Source organism: Ambystoma mexicanum, chromosome 4p (assembly GCF_040938575.1).
Source record: "Ambystoma mexicanum isolate Mex_15411 chromosome 4p, UKY_AmexF1_1, whole genome shotgun sequence".
In the NCBI taxonomy this organism is placed as follows: Eukaryota; Metazoa; Chordata; class Amphibia; order Caudata; family Ambystomatidae; genus Ambystoma; species Ambystoma mexicanum.
The window spans coordinates 604,621,216-604,641,907 of NC_090927.1; the positions used below are offsets into that span (position 1 = coordinate 604,621,216).

General features: G+C 42.2%; 1 protein-coding gene across 19 annotated transcripts in view; it reads right to left on the reverse strand.

Annotated features, from left to right (window-relative positions):
* Positions 1 to 20,692, reverse strand: part of DST (dystonin) — a 2,190,048-nt gene that overhangs the window by 701,385 nt on the left and 1,467,971 nt on the right. For 15 of the 19 annotated variants that reach the window (XM_069606170.1, XM_069606155.1, XM_069606164.1 and 12 more), the window contains one exon: positions 1,356 to 1,589. The exons of the other annotated variants lie outside the window; for them this stretch is intronic. In XM_069606170.1, coding sequence (XP_069462271.1) covers positions 1,356 to 1,589 — 234 coding nt within the window. The remainder of the gene's footprint in view (positions 1 to 1,355; positions 1,590 to 20,692) is intronic. 19 annotated transcript variants of the gene reach the window in all.

The following is a 20,692-nucleotide window of genomic DNA, read 5'->3' on the forward strand; positions in this document are numbered from 1 at the left end:
AAGGCAATAGCTTTGCAGGTTATTCAACAGAATGTGTGTCTTTGAGACAGTAAGAGAGCATGCATGTTCAACATTCAACACTCATGGTTTTTTAATCTGCGACCTTCAACCAGCATTGCATCTGGGAGCGGCTATGGAGATAACTTGCTAGACATTTGCATGATTTCATAATCTCATTCCTTATAGTCTGGATAAAGCAAAGCATGGACTTCGTAAAATACCATTGACCTGCCAGATAAAGGTCCCCATAAAGTAGCTAGAATATAAATCATGCTCGGCATAGTGGGCAGACATCGCTTTAAGGTGGTTGTCCGTCACGATCGCTTTAAGGTGGTTGTCCGTCACTTACATGGCATCAGGGTTTATGCCAGCAAAGGCTGCACTTTTGCACTGAGCACAATAAGCCCAATTCACATCCATGCAAAGAAATGAAAAAATGCTGAGGATGTACCTTTTGGGGTTTTATGATTCTTATCCACAAAGGTGTTTGCGCATTTCTCAGTCGGGTGCATAAGTGAAAATGATTGGCCCACTAAAACACGTACATATTAGGGGCCTATGGCAAACATCAATGTATTGTAGGTTTTCAGTAGTGCTGGAATTGCATTTCAATTTGATGGTCCCGGAAAGATACTATGATGAAATACTTATAAATTGGAAAAACATTTCTCTTCATGTTAAGGAGTTGAAATGCAAGCTGGCCACCACCGATGATTTTCTATTTTTAAAAGCACAGATGGGGAAGATATTTTTCTTCCATGCGTGATACACCCACTTTCCCTGTCTCTTCCAAACAGGTATACAGGAATGGTTACCTTCTTGCAAAGGTAAAAGTGCATTCTGTCTGCCAATCAGGTTGCACTTTCAGAATTGAATATGGGTGTGAGGGGCGAGGGCAGAAGAGTATCTGGGCGTGTGCATCCAAGATGTGCCTTCAGATGCTCTAAGTGAATCAGTGGCATCTCTTTCGACACAAATAAAAAGGGACAGACTAGAGAATCCCCTTCAGATGCATCAAGAAAAGGGTTGTGAATCAAGCCCAATATATTCTTTCTCCATCTAGTGGGAGAAAAATTGCTTTCGCTGCAGCATTACTTATCCACTTCCAAGCAAAAATAAAACATTTCTGACCATATGAGGAAAGGCCCCACTGTTGCACGCGAGCACAAACACCAGTATTGTGTTCTGCCACACATGGACAAGAAATATTTTAAGCATGCAATATGTGTTCATATTGGTCTGAGCAAATCAATACCAATAGGTCACTATGGTTACGTATTGGAAATAAAATCTAATTGAACTTCATGTACTCGTCACTACACGACAAGAGCACACACTTTGTATGAAAAGCAAACCTTCTGGATATCAAGATCTTGAGCTGCCATCAACTGGGCCTTTAAAGATTCCAGCTGGGAGGAGAGCCTCTCCTGGGCTTCATGGAAAGACCTCTGGGTGGCGTTTAGAAGCCGGAGCAATTGTTTGCATTGATTGGGAGAGAGATCCTGGGCATGTTCAGATATAAAGAACTGAATATCAAAGGCGGTGCTCTCAAGCTGCAACCTCCGATCACCCAACAGCTTCTCCATGTTCTGTGCATAAGGAAAGTAATATAACAAGTATTTTGTTTTAATTTTGGTTTAAAATAAACCTTACACAAAACGTGAATTAGAACTTAATTCCTAACATTCACAGATAGAAACTAATACTGTGCAAGCAAACAACTATCAAATTAAATGAATACATACACATCTCTTGAAGCACATTTAAAAATGTACCATTCATTTCAATGGGACATCAATTATATACTAATAAGGACAATCATTCTTTGAGGAAGAACTGTTCCAAATTCGCCACCCCTAATAGCACTATCAATGGGACAATCAAAAACAAGACCCTTGATACACAATTATCATCATGGTTTTTATGACAAAACTGTATTAAAGAAATATGTTTTAGAACAAACTATTGTTATTATCAATTCTTACAGCAAGAGCCATACAACGCACACTAACTATTACATGTGCTGGTGCAGGATTTGAGCCTAACTCGAGGTATGGTCAACAAATTAGCATTGCTGAAGCGCAATGTGCGAGCACAAGATAAAAAAGTCAGCCTAGATTTTAAATAAGTCAGAATTTTCCCATATAAGCGTTTATGGGCAAGAGTAAGAAATCGGAAAGGCAAAACGCTCCCTCACTGGCAACCATTGTAGGGTGCAACGAGCCTCTATAACATGCTCCCGGCATTTACTTTGACTCACAATTCTAACAGCACTATTTTGAAGTTTCTGCAACTTGGAGATATTGGCTTGCATAGTGACAAGCAGTAGACTGCCACAATAACCAATCTTTGCTCCCACAAAAGCACGATCCAGATAAGCATAGTTCTCCTTCCACAAGAAGGGACAAATGCGGACAACAATTTCAGTAAATGAGTTACATGTTTCAAAAAGTCTGCAATTACAGTACTTGAATGCAAATGAGTTTCCAGATTCCAACTTTGTCCTATTCCAGGTGCCCTTCAAATTGACAAAATTATTTGCATTCAGGTGAAATCTTACATATAGCCATCTTTGCTCGTGATCGAGAATTGTACTATATATGGCTGTAACATGCCTGAGGTCAGAGAACATTTTACCTTCTCAGACTGCATTTATGTAAGTGTTCAAAATTCAAACTGCAATCTCTATCCCATATTTTCTTCCTTATTAACAATCCAGTATCACCCACCAGTTCTAAAGTAAGCCCAAGATTGGTAATAATTGTTTCACTTAGTGTTGTAAGTAGAGTTACTCCTAAACTTGATCCATCCTCCAAACATTTGTGAAAATCATTGAATAGCAAAGAAGAAAGGGGATTTAAAATGTTTAAACATAGCCCACTTTTTATGCATTTTAGACGTGTTTCTAAGGATTTAAGTGCACAGCCATCGGATTAGACTGAAGTAGACCCCACACCCTTTTCCATAGAATTCTTTCCACAATGTTTAGAAGTAAAGAAATCCACATGCATTAAAGTTGAGAGAGCAGCACGTTTAAAAAAGAAAAGAAAGAAGGATATGAGAGGCTTTATGAAAATGCTAATATTTGTCATGACTTCAAGGAAACTATTCACTACTTCAAAGGGAGATACCCTAGTAATGTTGGTATTTCATAGAATAATTTACACCAATCAAGTATAGCCATATTATCAAGCGCCTATGAAATCTGCTCATGTGTTTACCACAGCTGGTCTGTAACTTTATGCTTCATGTGGCACATCTAAGACTCTTCCCAGTCCTGCCACTGATCCAAACAAATGTGACATAGTCACAGTACAAATCAGACTGGTAGGTGTAAGCATTATGCAGGCACTCGCCATCCACTATTTCATAGTGTGAGACAGCGTTTTGGCTGTGACTTTAATGTGCAACGGACCTTAATATATAATTGTATATCATTCCCTTATTGATGGACTGAGGTGTTGGGATAGTTGAAGAGAAGTCCTAAAGGCTCTATTTACATATTACAGATGAATGGCGACAGGATAGTCCTTTTGTGGACACTAGATTACACCTCAGTCTAAATGACACCATCTGGCACAGCTGCTGTCCGTCTGATATATTGAAAAATCAGTTGAGTCTTAGAGCCCCACCCTTAATGCTAGTCACTTGGTTTGTAATATGGTTTACTATTTGGAAGGCTGAGTAGGGCAAGGAGACATGAATACCCTTTGTCCATGACATGGAGGCACGCACACTAACCTGGATGGTTGCTGTACCATTCTGTAACTGGCACTCTACCTAATTTGATACTTCTGTAATTGTGTTGGTATATCTTTTGGTGCACTTGTATTGCTACGGTTTTCTCAAAAAGGATTCCCAAGTAGGGAACGTTGGTGATCAGAGTTATCTGCAAGGCTGTCACAGCCTAGAATGTTTTTTTCCAGATGTGCTATATTAGGCCTGTTTTGAGAGTTGTGATGAAGGTCCCTTGTGAGAAGCATTTTGTTGATTTGAAGCAGGGGGAAGAGTGATAGGTTGTTAATTGATTTTATGATGGGTGGGAGAAGGATGCAATACTACCATGTGGTGGGTTTGACGGATGTTGGCAAATTCACTGTTAGTGATGAGCCTGAAGTACGGCCCTGTGAAGTGCAATCTGTGTAATCTGAAGAGACGGTTAGGGTAGGCGGTGCGATGAATGAGATAACTTATAAAGGAAGAAGTTGTTGATGGCCTTACATTTCTCCACTTATTGTGGAATTGGTGGAACTGGGAGGGGGTTTGCGACAATGCTTACATCCTGAAAGAGGGCTCTGCATCTGATGACAGCCTCTTGATATTGTGCTGTGTTATACATGACTTTGCAGTTTAAATCAAGGCGCAGTGACGAGCAGTTCTTTATGCGAATCAAGATCCGGTTAAATTTGGGTTTGTTTTTTTACCCGGATACTGGCATTTTAACTGATGCATGATGGTTAACAAGAATAGCCTTGCTGTGATTAAAATATTAGCGGAGATGTCCTACATTCACTATCTGGGTAATGGAGGCTTGCCTATCAGGATTCTGTGGTGAGCTCCTTGAAAGAGCAGCAGGTGATTGGGGCAGGTGATTGCTGTCCATGGTTGAATTGAATTATGCATGTGTGAAAGACTGGAATGGCAATTTGATTCATACAAGCCAGCAAGTAGGGGGTGTGACAGTTCATGATTGGGGATGAGGAAAAACCTAGGTCAGGCTCGATGCTCTTGAGGGTGTCTGGGTTCTATGAAGTGATGTTTACTGTGCTTCGTATCAAAATCTAAGAGGGCATCTTTGGGGGTTCTGACAGCAGGGTTGCCATAAGGTTTAAATCGGAAAGGAAGATATTGTCTGAATTGCAGACTTATGCTGATAGAGGGTAATAAATTAGATGGAATAACTAAGTTTTGGGGTGGATGAGTGCATAGTCACAGGTGAGGCACTCTATGGATGGGATTGAGGTGGTTTCCGGCAGGGTGCAGGGCCAGATCATCTTGTGGATGACCGCAAGGCCACCACTGACCCTTCCCACTCTGCCCGCATGCGAGAAACTAAAACAAATGTCGTTATGGGAAGAGGAAATTAAGTAGGTGTTGTTGTGTAAAAGAAACACACAATTCCAATTCGGGTCAGGCCATGTTCAAAATCCTTTAATTCAGTAACCACAGCAAAGTAGTACAGATGCCCCTCCGGCAATTCAGTAGAGTCTCCCCGATACACACTTCAACACTCTTTTTTAGGTTTTAGAACACACAGTGGTAAATGCATTACACACTAGAACATGCTGTGGTATTAGTGAGGCAGTACAAAGTGAAGGCATTAAATTTTAATGAGTACATTGTGCTTTTTTCTATCATAGACATTCAAGGTCATGGGCTTTGTTAGTAAACAATTTTATGTGAAGGGTTTGAATATTTCTTTCTGCACCCAGCAATAGATATGTGGGATTTCAGAGGTCTAGCATGTAGTGGACTTGGCTAGATTACTCAAACCAAACAGTAGCATCTATTGAAATTAAGGTAATTTATCTCCCAAATCTCATGCTCTCTTCCAATTAATATCCAGACATTACCTAGCACTGGCTACTGTTAGAAGTATTCATATCATATTATTATGTGTGCAATTCTCTGATACATTAACACGTTGTTTAAATATCTGAATCACACTAAACCTTTTGACCTAGAACATCTCAGAATCTGTTAAAAAAACGGAATAAAACGATTGGTAGATGTGTTCCAATTTCACCTGTATGAAAATTACATACAGCTGAAAATTTGGAATACATCTATAATTTGGTTTGATTACAGTGAACAAGGGGTTGGGGGGTTGCGGTGGTGCCCCTGCATCCTTGTTCACTGTAATCAAGTCGGGGTTTGTGGAGGTTTCCCTCGCGACCTACGATAAAGTAAAAAAAAAGGACTCTGCAGCGCTGGTTCCCCTGCACGGAAGTGAAGGGAACCGGCATCGCAGAAGGTTGGTGGAGGCGGCAGCAGAAAGTGATCTGTGCCGCCCAAAGGTAAGCAAGGCGGTTTGGGGGAGCGGGTTGTCGGAAATGTCATTGAGGGATAAAACCAAAAGTTGTTTTTGAACAAATAACTTCAGTTTTTTCTCCTTCAGACATTTCGTAATCGAACAAATCACGGATATCGGAAAATCTCACAATTTACTATTCAAAATCAAGGCTTAATGTAGGTTGTTATAAACTACAAATATTTATTTGATACTTATCAAGAGTTATGAGACTTTGTAAGCCAATGTAAGCCAACACATGGTCGACCCTCCGTCGGCTTTATTAAGGCTGCCAGTACAAAACAAATACATTTTTCTTTTTAGAAAAAAACATGTCTGCAATAGAAATTATTTAGTTTGTAATGCTATACGAAAACTGAAATCAGAAGAAATTCAACAGGGAAAAAGGAAAATGACGATGGGGAAAGAATAAATGTTTGTACATTAGATACGTATTTTTAAATATAAGCGTATGTTTTTCATTCTTTGCTTTAATCATGTCATTAAAAAAAATATAGAGGTCTAGCTCATCCTAAATAATAAATGGTCAATTGCGTCATTTGTGTACAACGTGAAATTCTCTGGTAAACTTTTATACTGAATATTCATATGGTTATTAGAGTGATTTAATGACTAAGCTAAATACTTTCATAAGTTCATGATCATTTTTTTTACCTGAGAATTCTGAACTTGTCTAAATGACTTTTAATCCATCAAGTGAATTCTTTCCTGCTCCATTCTGAGATTTGAATATCCGGCAACAATTAAAATATGGCTGTTATCTCTAATTGGAGAATCACTAGTCATAAATAATGGTCCTGTAAATATTGTTTACCTACCAAAGATCAACTCGATTATCATTGATCCCCTTTATTCAATTGTTCATTATCTTATATCCCTTGTTGGGTTTCTTGAAGCTGGGCTAGATAGATAAGCATGAAAATATGGGTGGGTGTATTTAGATAATGTAACATGTCATTGTGCTTTAAAGCAGGTTATGTTGGGGCAAAAAAAGGAGAGTATTATTGAGAAATGCACTCAGTAAAGATTCTGAAGTAAAAGTGGTCTACATTACTAATCTTGCTAATACAGAAATTCAAAGGTGCAGTACCGGTCTCATTTTTCCCACTGCATCACTTTATGGTTTCTCTGATTTAAGAGCTCCAGCCAAAATGGTTTCAGGCCTATACTACCTCAAAGGTCTGTGCTGTTACAACAGGCCTGTGCTTATTACAGGACATCAAATTCTGTTTTTACTCAACAGTATGATGGAGTGAGCCAGAAATAACACTGTAACAAAAATGGCATCCATGTTATGGGACATGTTAAGGTGTGCGACATTGTCAACAAGTACAATGGGCCTCATTATGAGTTTGGCGATCTGGGAACTACGGTACCGGTAAGCTTGCCGGTACCGTAGTTCCCAGACCGGCAAACTACGAGTTGTGCTTGCGGTGCCTCGGACCTGGCGGGCAGAAAGGCACCCGCGAGCACAGCATGTCAGATGCACAGGCACCGTTATAAACGGTGCCTGTGCATCCGACCTCCGCATTCCCATTCGGCCCTATGGGGCGGAATGGGAATGGGGAGCATCTTTTTCCTGGCGCCTGTGAATGGGCAATTACCGGGTCCAGCGGGGCCGGAATGTCCCAGTAATTGCCCATTCGCGGGTGCCGGAAAATATTTCAAGTTTGGCGGCAGCCTGCTGGTTTTACCGGCAGGGCTACCGCCAAACTTGTAATGAGGCCCAATGCCTCATTCGGTGTGTATGGACGTCGTATTGTGGGTCTGCTTGGGTGGTGACGAGTGAGTGGTGATCAGTGGGATCTGAGTGAGATATGTGAATAGGTGTCAGTTAGATCACCTACAGGTACCATCAAGTATGTGGATGGAGGAAACAGACAGAAATGCCAAAAATGATGGCATTTTATCTGGGGAATGCTGAGCAGGAGGCTAGGCCCTTCCTTACACAAAAAGTCCCAAACAAGTGAAGCCCTTGTCTTGGTCTACCCTTTTTACCAGTATCAAGGCAAGAAACACCATGGGAGCTGCGACCTACGAGGGGGGAGGGAAGAGGGTGGGTCAGGTGAAAAAGTGTGGGAAAAGGAAGGATGAACAAAAACAAGCGACAATTTGCTGGTGGATGGATCAGGGCATCAAATGATACTGCTCTGCACTGCAGTTAAAAACTATTAAAGAAAAAAGGCTGGGGATGTCATACATGGGGGAGGGTTGAGGGTCGGACAAACAAAAAGAATGGGAAAATGAGAGAGAAACAAGTAAACATTAATTAACAAAAACAATTAAACAAAATGATTCTTAAAGAATTAAATTGAAAGACATTTGAGGGTGCCATGGAACTCAATCTGGATTCAGGAAAAGGCGGGGTATAAACCTAAATGTTCTCTAATCTCTCTATTGCAGAATGACTATCAAGAAGGGTCAATCCTTATATTTTACCTTCATCACCATCTTCTGCTTTTGATTGAGATAACGGAGAACTCTTGTGGGAAAAGCTAAGCGGAAGTGTCCAACTCATCAACATCTTAAAAGACCTGAACTCAGATACAAAAGTCCAAGTGCGCGTAAACGCAGAGGGTACATTATCTGATCCAGTACCAACCTACAAAATGCTTACGTCAAGGCTGTGTTTTTGCGTTTACGCTATTCAACTTATACACAGCAGATTACAGCAGATCTCGCTTCTGCTTTAGGGACCTGTAAAGCCTTCCCACCTCATTTAGCAGATATTCATATCCAATGCTAAGCACAAGGACGAGCTAGTTGTATTACATCAAACAACCACTGGCTTACAATGCAGTCACCACATCTCTCCCAGCTTTGTTCGGGCTTTGAAAATCCCATAGATACATACACCTCTTTCTAATGAGAGAAACATTTTTGATCGAGGTAGCATGTCCCTTTTGCTGCTTCCATGGGTTTCGTGGAGAGACAACCATATTGCAGGGAAAATGTAGGTGAGACTAAAGGACTGTAAATGTATCATCCACTATTTAATGTTTTTTATTGACTGTCAATGCAGAGGCAACTACATGTTGCGTGTCCACAGGACTGAAATGTAAATCACATAGGAAATGTGACAAAAGAATGTGGGGATAAACATAAGACCCTGGTGGCTGACCTGCTCTTTACTGCTCGGAATCTCTTACAACACACTTTAAAACAGGAATGCTAATTATTTGCTATTAAAACAGAGGCAACTGATAAGTGGGCGCCATGGTCTATTGAATCACACTCTGAGGTTCCCTTTTTAATGCCTGATTATAACCCAACCTATTTTTCAGACATTTATCTTTCATAGTGGGTTAATCTCCACTTAGTTTCGACTGTTTTTTTAATCATTTTGACCAGATATACCCACATTTAATGTAACCTCGTTGTAGGCCCACTGCTGTTTTGTATGATGTTGTAATCAGGCAACATTTCATTTGGGGGAATTGTTCTCCCTCCCCAAATTAGGGGCACACAATTTTCTATTTCATATAGTTCTTTGTATGTTCCTGGCTCCCCCAATGTAACAATTTTGATTCCCTACAACCTCCCTCCCATTTTGGGACAAGAAAAATAAATAATTGAATTAATTTAAATATAAATAATTAATTGAATTAATTTAAATATAAATACATTATGCATCTATGAAATGCCAACTTCATTGTAGAATGGTCTCATCACTTTTCTATGCTGGGTTTACATGAATGTAGACTTTTGAAAACACACGCATCACCATATGTACATTCCAGGTATCCTGAGCGCACATTCACCATGTGTTGAACAGTGTCGGGATAAAATGTTAATCTTCTAGTCAACCAAATTAAATCAGAACATCCCTGTATATATAAATCGTGCTGCTTCTTATTCATTGCAAAAATACACACCCCAACCCTGCTTAATGCACATCAGGATTTCAAACATTGTTCTAGAAAACTAATTTGCAAGACAAGCTACTTGACATTCCCGCATGTGAATCACTAGCAAAATGAAAATATATGTTTGCTAGATTGCCTTCAGTCGTGTTTCCATTTCATTACCATGTACAATTGTACATTTCTCATTTTCAATGGGCAACCTAAAGATCGGAAATGGGTAGCATTTAATAACCATTTCCCCTTTTCCTTCAGCAGATCAGTACCAGTAACAGGTCTCTGCTTTGTGATATAACAAGCACATTACTTCAATTTCCTTAACCTTCTAGAAGTGTGCAAAGTGAGATAACATTAAGCTCCTAGTCTGCACGTGGTCATTGCAAAGAGGAGGAGATCTACCAATACACACACCATTTGGGAATATTCTATCAAATCTAAAGTTTTCTGAAGCACTTACACCTCCTAAATAATTACTAATTTCCCAGCATGTGCACAGTTAAATTATACAGCCACCTCCCCACAGCCACCTCTCCCTCAGTACTTACATATGGCAGGGACTGGGATTTAATCTATTCCCCTTTGGAGTATATTCCCCTCTGAATCATCTTTCCCCTTAACATTAAACTTACATAAGAATCTCTTTTGGCTGTCTCCCAGAAAGGTGAGCACCCTCTTCAGGACTGGTTCAATTCTCCCCTGCTAGGACAGGTGGGCATCTATGAGCAACATGGAATCAGTTTCCCGCCACAGTCTGGTTCCCTTCTTTCTGTTTTGGGCATGCCTGTTGTCTCTTGCACTGAAGGAGGATTGGATCATTAACTCCAAGTAGGCCAATCTTATAGTATGTTGCTAGTAATGCAAAAGTGGGCCCAAAAGAAAGCAATCTATTCTCTTCTCCTTCCTGTTATCAATTCACCTGTATCTCATTCAGTTAGACAGTAGGTGAGTGAGTCAGTGTTCAGAATAGATGGGTATGAACCTTTATAGATAAGAATCCACTCTCCTTGGAGCTGTGCATAATTTCTCTAATACAATTGGTCGATGTATGTAAGTGAACAGTGTTTCAAAAGTGACGTCACACTAAACCATCCCCTAAATACTCATTGGGAATAATAATGAGGATGGCAGTCTACAGGTGTGACATCTAAACCCATTTTCCCTCCCATTTGATATGAGATCATCTTGGAGATTTTGACATTAAACAATTGTAAATTTCAACAACATCATATTTCTCACGTTAGTAACATGTTCATGTTACTAATTGGTTCATCATATTTCTCACACTCAGATGAATCAAATGATGCTAGTCCGACCTTGACACAAAATATGCTGAGTTTGTTATAGATTTTCTTCTTTTAGCCTCTGACACTTTTACACAAAAAATCCATTCCCAGCTCACAATAACAGGCTCCCTGGCACGAACATTAGGAATATGAATCATTTACCTAATTTTCATAATTAATATAATGTGAAAAAGATGGGGCTTTTCACATGGACATTTTAAAAACGAATGAACTCTCTATGACATTTCTTCAAAAAATACAAGCAATAAAATGATTCAAAATGTAAAATTCACAGGCATTTATTCTTATTTCTAGAGTATTACATGGCATCTCCAGTTTCTTTGACCAGTAACAGAACGTTTGGTATCAGTTCCTTTCGGAGCTCATGGCTATGGCTTTTATGACCAAGAGAACCCTGATTGTCATGTCAAAAATCCTTTACAATACAGAGATGGCAGGGACATTTGTGATTCATTCCCACCTCCATGAATGATTCCAGAATCTACTGCCCCTTGCGTAAGACATCCAGTCTCCAAAGGTGCAACTTTCCTTCCCCTTGGAAGATGGACCATTTGATTACTAGAGAGGGTGCCGCTTCTCCGAATGAACTATATATATTTGTAAGGCATTTGGCTAGGCTCAATGACCAATGATGTTGTTAATGAGTACCATTTGTTTTTCTCTGGAAGGTCTGTTCCCAGAACAAAAAGTCCAGATAGAGTCATAAACTGTTATAGTTGCCAGTGTTCTCACAAGGGAAAGCATCCCCCATACCCTGTACCTTGTTGGGGGATGTTTGCAATGTTACCCCCTCTAGGACCAAATCTGCTGTTTGATTCAGAAATGCAGCCTACCTTCCCTTTCTCCACAGCAATTGTCACTTTAAACAGACCAACATTATATTTTGTTGCAATCACACTCTTATCAAAGGTATATCTTTAATATCTCTGTATGTTGTTTTCTATAAAGCTGATTTTCAGACCTGTAAAGGAAAACAGATGCTATGCAAGGCCCAATTCATTTTTTATTTCATTTTCCTATGAACTGTTGTGCTTTTTATCCCAGATTGGATTGTTTTTCCATTTTATTAAAAGTTGCTGGATAATTTGTTGACTGGACATTTTTATCTCGGGCCTTGTGAGCTTCATAGAACACATTCTGGTTGTAAATGGGCTGCTAACATTTCACATTTCCTCGCATGTGTAATTTTTCAGATCCTGGGCGCAGGCTGCCGCTCAAATGTTTTTTTTTAAACTGGCGCTTTTCTTTCCCTCCATTAGGTCATTTTTCCAGAAAGTAAAAGGCACTGACCTGATTTTACTTCAATTACGTTTTTTTAAACTAAGTAGTAAAGACATCTGTGTTGTCTTTGAGTGACATTTCCTAATTTCCGCTCTCACCATAGAATCATCACGCATATTCACTAACGTTTGGGCACACTTACGAGCACAACCGCAGTTCCAGCAGCCAACCAGGTGTTTGTGTAGTATATTTCAGAGGCCCTCGCCCATGCAAAGTAATGGGGAATGTTCCACAATAACTGTCTAGAAGAGTTTTGAATCAACCCCAGGTGATGGTGCTGGCCGTTCACAACCTGGCATTCACTTACTGCTGAAGCCTCCAGCTAGTGCGTCTGTTCTTAGTCTGCCTCAAACGAGGGTCTGGGACCACCACTGCCCCGTGGTTGATGTTTCATGGCAGTGTTCTCCCAATCATATCTGCACACCAAGCTTATGTGTGTGATCCCCTGCAGGGGGTGGTGCAAACCGGCTACAGGCCTCAAGGAGGCTGTTGCTTCCCAGATAATTGAGCTAGCTCTCACCCTACAGAAAGTGCAGGAAAGAAAGGTTGAGGCAGATGGTGCAGCAAGGCTAGCAACACTATGGCTACAGGGAGCTTGCATGGTCTAGTTATCGACCACACCATCCACTGACAAACCACAGACTAGAGCACACTTCCTGCAGAAGACAAAGACAACCAGATGCCACCCCACAACCGCAAGATCAGGATTTATATGATCCCAACCTTCTATTCTAAACACACCTGCCCATAGTCCTGCATGCAGGGTGCACCATCCTCTTTTAGCCATTGCTAGGTCTTATGGGGGTAGCATCTTCATATGTTTTCCACAGCCACCAAGGAAACATATGATGTTGTTCACAACTAATCCAGGGCTGTTTGTCCACACTGTCGACAAATGATGTGAGAACCAGGATTTTCCTCTGCAAAGGATTCGGGAATTATAAAGGTCAGACATGTTAGTCAATCCAAAAGCTGACCATATGGCAGACATTTCAAATTCCTTGCTTGCACACACCCTACAGAACTTGGACGAGGAGGAAAACAAAGATCAATGTGACCTGAGAGAACTGCAGACGTCAGATGCCACATGCCTCTGACTGTTCTGCTCTGTGGCAGACCTTCAGCCTGTTCCACAAGCTCAACTACTACATGATAGTATGTCACACGGCACTCCTGTTTACCAGCTCTTTAAAGGGTGCCCATCCAAAGAGACATCAAAACAGGATTGCTCCAGTGCAAGCAGCCGAGTCCACAGACCCAATTCACCCCAGTGACGATGAAAATGTGGAAGAGGTCTTCTCCATCACTACTTTCTGCACTAACAAGATGAACAGACAGGGTCAATCATGATGCAGGGTGAGAGTCCAGTCTATAGATATCCTGATGCTCACTGGCACAGGTGCATCAGTGAATGTTATTCTGACAGAACAGCATAGAACCCTGCATGGGTTCATGCCCTAAACTGCTACTGCCAAAAGTCACAATCTTGACAGATGGAGGCTCCACATCACCACCTTTGTACTGTGCATTTTCTCATTGAACTACGCCAGGGCCACACTATTTTACAGGAAAGGTTTTATCTCACCTCTGAAACAAAAGATATACTTCTAAGATGTAATACAGCTAGGTCACTGGTTCTTGTACACTTTGCATTTGGGGTATATGAGGCTGACAGTCAGGACTTGCTGGTTGAAAACAGTGATTTCTTTAGTTTGAGACAACGAAGTAAGCCTGCATATTCATCAAACAGTCCAGCCTGTTGCCTTGCACCGAAGAAGCATTTCATTCTATCTACTGTGAAAAGAAGTGCAACTGGCAAAGTTTGAGTCTCAGGGCATTACAGAGAAGGTAGCCGATCCAACTCTGCTGGTTTTCTGATGGTGATGGCAATGAAACAGATACAACCAGATGCTGTTAGGATTTGCTTAGACATGTGATTGCCTAACAGGGCAGTCCAGTGAGGATGCCACTCAACGCACGCAATTACATTATGGCAGGCCTATAGAGTCCCACCATCTTTTCCACAGTAGATATAGAAGCAGGGTACAAATGCAGCTGCATGAGGGTCCATGGTACTAACAACATTCTCATCACTTGTGGGACTCTCTTGTTATAAAAAAGGCTCAGTTTTAGGGTATCCTCAGCTGCTATGGTATTTCTGCAGAAAATCAGGGAAGTAATGGCTGGAATTCCAGGAGTGCTCAATGTTAGCAGTGATGTACTCATCTATGCATCGTCAGAAAAGGAAAACCTTTGGAGAATGGCAGGAGTTTTCAAGCAGCTTCAAGAACATTGCTTGATACTCCACAAAGACACGTGTCTCCTTACAGAGGACTATCAACATTTTAAAATGTGTCTTCCAATCTACAGGCCTCTTGACATAAATCTGGGTAGCTCCTGACCTCACATCACCCTCTGAAGTCCATAGCTTCCTGCACAAGGTTCTTTTCTTTGGAAGACTTCATCGAATATCTGGCCTCCTTCACCGAATTGTAGCAGCGCCTCACTCTAAAAGACTGTCTATGGGAATGGCATGCCCAGAACATATCACGTTTTACTATATCAAACAGGTGCTCAAGCCTACATGCCAATTGTGTTAATTAATCCAACTAAACTGTTGGCAATAGTGGTCAAACCTAGCCCATCTGGCTTGGGGGCTGTGTTGCTGAAAGTGGATACTGAAGATCAAAGAGTCCACATTGCCTATGCAAGTGGAACCCTCAATGCCATGGAGCTAGGATACTCCAAGATGTAATGGGAGGCTTTGGCAGTGCTGGGGGAATGTAAATATGTTCATTTGTACAAAGATGGTAGCCCATTGCAAGCAGTATGAATCACAAGTCACTGGTGCCAATGATATTTGGCTCTGCTTCTCGGCTGCCTGCATGCGTCGAACAATGGCTTTTACAACTGCATGAGTATGAGGTCATGTTGATCAACAGAGTGGGTGATGATAATCCTGTGGACTCCCTCACGTGGCACACATGGGAACATCTGGTTCAAAAGGTGTGGAAGAGGAATGCTTCAAAGGACATCTGAAGTTCATAACCCAAGTTGCCATGCCAATGCCAGCTGAGGACATTGTGGCTAGGTGGAAGGATTTACTAACACAGATGGTGAATCTCAGAAGGAAGATCAAGACTGTGCCACACAGCCTGTGGCAGGTTCACTGGGAACTATCAGCATCTCCCATCGCAAGGGTCCATAATTGTAATGCCCTCAGCACTGGTATCATGAGTAATACTGCTAAAACACAAGGACCGCCAGTAATCAGTCAAAGCCAAGGCAAACCTCAGAGAAAAGGCCTGGTTCAGGGTCTTTAACAAAAAGCTAACAGGTTATCCATGGCTTGCAAATGGAGTCTGGTGTCGGTGACAAAGAAAAAGACACCTCCCTTCCAGTCCCTGATACAAAGTGAGCAGCCCTGGAAAGCCACAAACATAGATTGTGGTACAATGCCCAATCAACATTTTGTAGTCATCACGAAAAAATACTCCAGCTACCCGAGGTATGGTTTGCTCCTACCACAACAGCAAGTGCAGTCCTGCAAATCATCAAGATGATTTTTGCTGTATGTGGGTTTGATGGGTGAATTCACAGACTTTCCAGGATGTTTCTCTATGCTGGTACTGGCCCTCCTTGATCCTTGTACCACGTCTCACCATCAGTCCAGACCCCATAGAGCAGAGTCTTTTCAGCTAGTCCCCTGTCTGCGGCCCAACCACCCAAAGCAACCCTTCCTAGACTGCCTACCTGCTCCTGCTATTCCTTTGCAAACTCCTCCTGATATCCAGTGGTCTTAATCTCCACCTCATGTTGAGGTTTCCCATCCTTTGCTTTGTCTTTCCCTATTTACTCATCCTGAGCTTCACCCACCTCCTTGCTTTCTTCTGTCACCTTCTCCAGCTTTTCACTACCTCCTGTCTTACTTTCCTTTACCACTTTCTCTTGTGTTTCACCAACCACTCAATTCCTCCTCATTCTGAGATTGATACCTCTACTGCTTAACTACTCCTTACCCATCCTTTCAGTCTAGCCACTCCTTTGACTTTTATTTCTACTTCTGCTGCCTTTTGGTCGTTATATCCCTCCTCCTTCATTCCTCCTTCCAACCACTTCTAATGTTGAAACCTCTACTCCTTGCTTACTCCTTCCTCTCCTTCTGCTGTTGACAACTCCCCTCTTTAATTCCTTCTTCCACCTCCTTCTTTCCTTTTAACCTCCAAACTCAAACCTGATTTACCTGCTTCTCCTCTTTACCAACTTCCTTTCACTCTTAAAACTCTCTCTTCTACACTCCATTCATGGTCTGAAAGAGAGTCTGGGCTTAGATAGCCTGTGATCCCTCCCCATGGGCAGTCTCTAGGACAGTGTCTGCACCTGTGATGGTGAATTGGTAAGGGGTTGTAATTAGCTGTGGTTCATGGGTTCATCTGAGCTCACATATTGACTAGAAAGGTGGGCCAAGTCTTTACATGACAGGTCCACCACCATGGATATAAGTTCCAGGGAGCTGCAGGAGCTGTGGTGTGCTGCTTCACTGAGCCCAGAAATGGAAAATGTTAGCAATCACACGGTAGCTGTATTTATGTCTCCCGCTTTGCTGGTGACTACTCCACTCACAGAGCGAGGGCTGTCAGCTCTGGCAGAGCCATGACCAGTCTTTTGTGAACTTGCTCCATAGCTGCACAGGGGTTTTTCACAAACTCGTAAGTCCTCCGCAAGCCCTCAAGGGAGGTCACTTAGGAATCTGCAGAGGGCTTGTAATGTTTGTAACGTCTGCGTTGGGTCTTGCATGGGAGTTTCTTCACGCAAAGTACTTTGTCTGACCTCCTTAGGGACTGCTCAGAGTGTTTCTTAAAGAAACTGTTTTTCGAGAATGATTTGACTCTAGACTCACTCGGCTGCAGAAAAAGGGGTACATTGTTCACCTTTACTGAGCCTGTGGACCTCTTGGAGGTGGCTTAACAGGCCAGTACTTGTCATTGTGTTCCCTGTGACTACACCCTGCCCTATGAGGGGGTTAAGTTGGGGTTAATTTGGCATCCTCCCCAACAAAAAAACTTGTCCTATCATCCTATAGCGTGGGTAGATACCCAACCATCTGGGTAACCCCACTAGAGGTGCCCCTAATCAGTCAAGAAACTTTGTTACATCTTCCATTTAGGGAGGGGAAAATGAAGCAACAATCATTCTTTTTACTAAACATTTTTTACAATGATGTATGTATTGCCAGATTGTCTTATTGCGTGTTTTGTGTACTTTTAAAGTCATATCAATAAAACAGTCATATTTTAGTTCTTCAAACATGAACATTAATAAATATATTTACACCAACGTGAGCTAGAAAGATATGTGGCAAATGCCTACATTTCAGGCAAGGTTAAAATCCCGGCTTACTCATTTAACCAAAGTGTGCGATCATGGCCAAATCATTTAATCTCACTGGGCCTCAATCCGAGTACGGCAGTATCCCTGCCGGTGCTACAGGTGGGTTGCCGCACCTGACCTCCCAGTGCCACCGGCTCTTTCCGAGTCCAGCGGCCGAGAAGTCAGGCACCGGTATATTTGTAAATCCCCATTCCCATAGAGTCCTATGGGACTTTATGGGAGTGGGGACATGGGAGCATTGGCACTGTTGCTAATGGAGCCCGTGCTCCAGTGAAAAGTGTGCCTACCGTGACCGCTGCACCCGGCAGGGTCAGTCCTGTCGGGCACAGCGGCCCCAGCAGGCAGACTTGTAGTTTGCCGGTCCAGAAACAAGGGTGCCGGTGAGTTTACCGGCACCCTTGTTTCCAGACAGGCAAACTTATAATGGGGCCCACTGTGTCTTATAAACCAAATTGGCAGTCCTAGTGATTCAGTTTGCAGTGTACACCATTCCAAAAAATTCCTCCCTCAGGCTTCACATGACTAGTGTAGCTCAATATATAAAAGTGGCTATATATATTCAGTATTTATATTTACTTTGTATTTATTTGAGAACAGGTTGCAATTTTCAACATAAAATAAGCAATAACAGTGCAGAGGGATTCTAAGAGTAAGGTGCCTTTCCATATGAGCATTGTTGTATTGAATGATGTTTGGCAGGTGGTGAATCTGTAAGAGTAGGAACATATATGTAGGGACAGTGACTGGAGGACAATATAAAAGAGCCCAAAACCAGCATTTGCATATTTGCAAATTGCAGAGAGTAGTCCTGAAGGCAGATGGAGGAAAGTGGTGGGTTTGGCAGATGGTGTGGATATAGGGGGGAGGCGGCTGTGGGCTCCTTCGATCATGAACAGGTGGGATTTGAGCCTCATTTTAAACAGTCCATTGAAGAGATGGCTTTGATGGTCAGGGGGAATACATTCCAGTGATGAAAGGCAAGTAGTAAAGGGCATGAAAGTAGAAGGAGGCACAGGTTGGGCAGCGAACAGATAGGTTGTCAAGAGATTTAAATCAGAGAGAACAGGAATTTGAAGGGAGAGTGATATTGCATGAAGAGCCATCCAGCATGGTGACAGTAGGTAAAAGTGAGGGAGGATCTAGGGAGGTTGGGAAGGCAGCATGTTGGAAAGTTGAGGACTTTGTTGAGGGAAGCAAAAGAGTAGAGGGGTATCCCAAGAAGTAGGCTTGCACAGTAGTCCTGTTTGCTGTGCACAAGAGTGGAGAAAAGGGTTTAAGTTGAGTGGTACATGAGGTGTGGACAGATTTTGACAGTGTTTAGGGGGTTGAGTCTGGCTGCGGGGGCAATGGCCTTGATTAACTGTTTTTTGTCAAAGAGAACCCCACGGTTACGAGTCATGGGTGAGATAGTGAGGTCAGGGGGGAAAGTGATGTGAGAGGGGATAGTGGGGTTGGAGTAAGTCAGAAAGATAACTCCGCTCCCTGAAGAGTTCAGTATGAGGCAGCATACAACTATGAAGGGGCAGTTAGGCAGTTGGTTATGCATTCAGAGATTGCAGGGACGAATAAGAGTAAGGAGAAGATCTGAGTATCATCATCAAAGAGGTGTTAGTTAAAGCTAAAGCAAGGATTGTAAATGGGGCAGCGTGGAACCATCCAGTGGTGGATAGTGGTTAGGCATTTTATTATGTGTTCAGAGATTACAAGGGTAGATAAGGGGAAGTAGAGGATGATTTGAATATCATCAGCAAAGAGGTGAGCTTGTTAAAGCTAGATGAGGAAAGCAGTTTGGGTGGGGGCAGAAGTACATAACATGAAGAGAAGTGGGCCTAGCACTGATCATTGCAGAACACCGATGAGTACGGTGTTGGGGAGTAGGTGCTGGATTCCCATGAGATGGAAAAGTAGCAGAGATATAGGAGGAAACCCAGTTGAGTATGGTCCTGGAAGCCAAGGAAGAAAGAGTTTGAATGTGGGAAGGATTCTCCAGTGCTGAGGGCAGCAGAAAAGGTCTAGAAGGATGTGAATGGAGGAGAAGTGAGAGCGGAGGGAATTGGTGACGACAATGAGAGCAGTCTCTGTGGAGTGTTTGGACTGGAATCCAGATTGAAGGTGGTCAGTAAGTGAGATAGTTGCAAGGATTTTAGAAATGTAGGAAAGGAGCAATATAGGTCTGTAGACTGAAGGGTTTTGGGGTCAGCACTTGCTTTCCTTAAAATAGATTTAACTGTGGCTATTTTGTAACAGGCTGGGAATATACCGGCTGAGACAGATGTGAGTGGAGGAGATGAGTGCAAGCTCCTTAACAATTTGGGGGTCAATTGGAGTCAGGATGGGGTGGCAGAGCAACGAATGGATACATGTTTAGTGGAGAAGTTAGGAGCCAAGGGAGATAGAGATAAGAGCATGGGAAAAACGGGGAGGGGAGAATGAAGTCACATGTTCTCTATTTTGGTGACTTTAGGGTAGAAGAGGGAAGCAAAGTCATTAGCAGAAAGAGAGGAAACAAGATCCATGCAAGTGGAGAGAGGAAACAAGATCAGTGTAATAGGAGGATTTGGCTGTGTCGAGAGCTGTGGTCATGGTAACTAGAGTCCTTGTAGGCAAAGAGAAGAGTGGGAGATCTTTCGTTGCACACAAGGCATAAGTAGTGATGCATTGTTGACCTCAGCAGGAGACTGCTGGGGAGATCCATGATTGAGGATGTGAGAGGCCGCAGGTGAAGCAGTGGACAGGGTTGTTCATTGAAGGGGATAGACAGTTAAATACTGGATTTGGTAATGACAAGTTCAATGGTGTGGGTTAAATGGATGAGAAAGAGC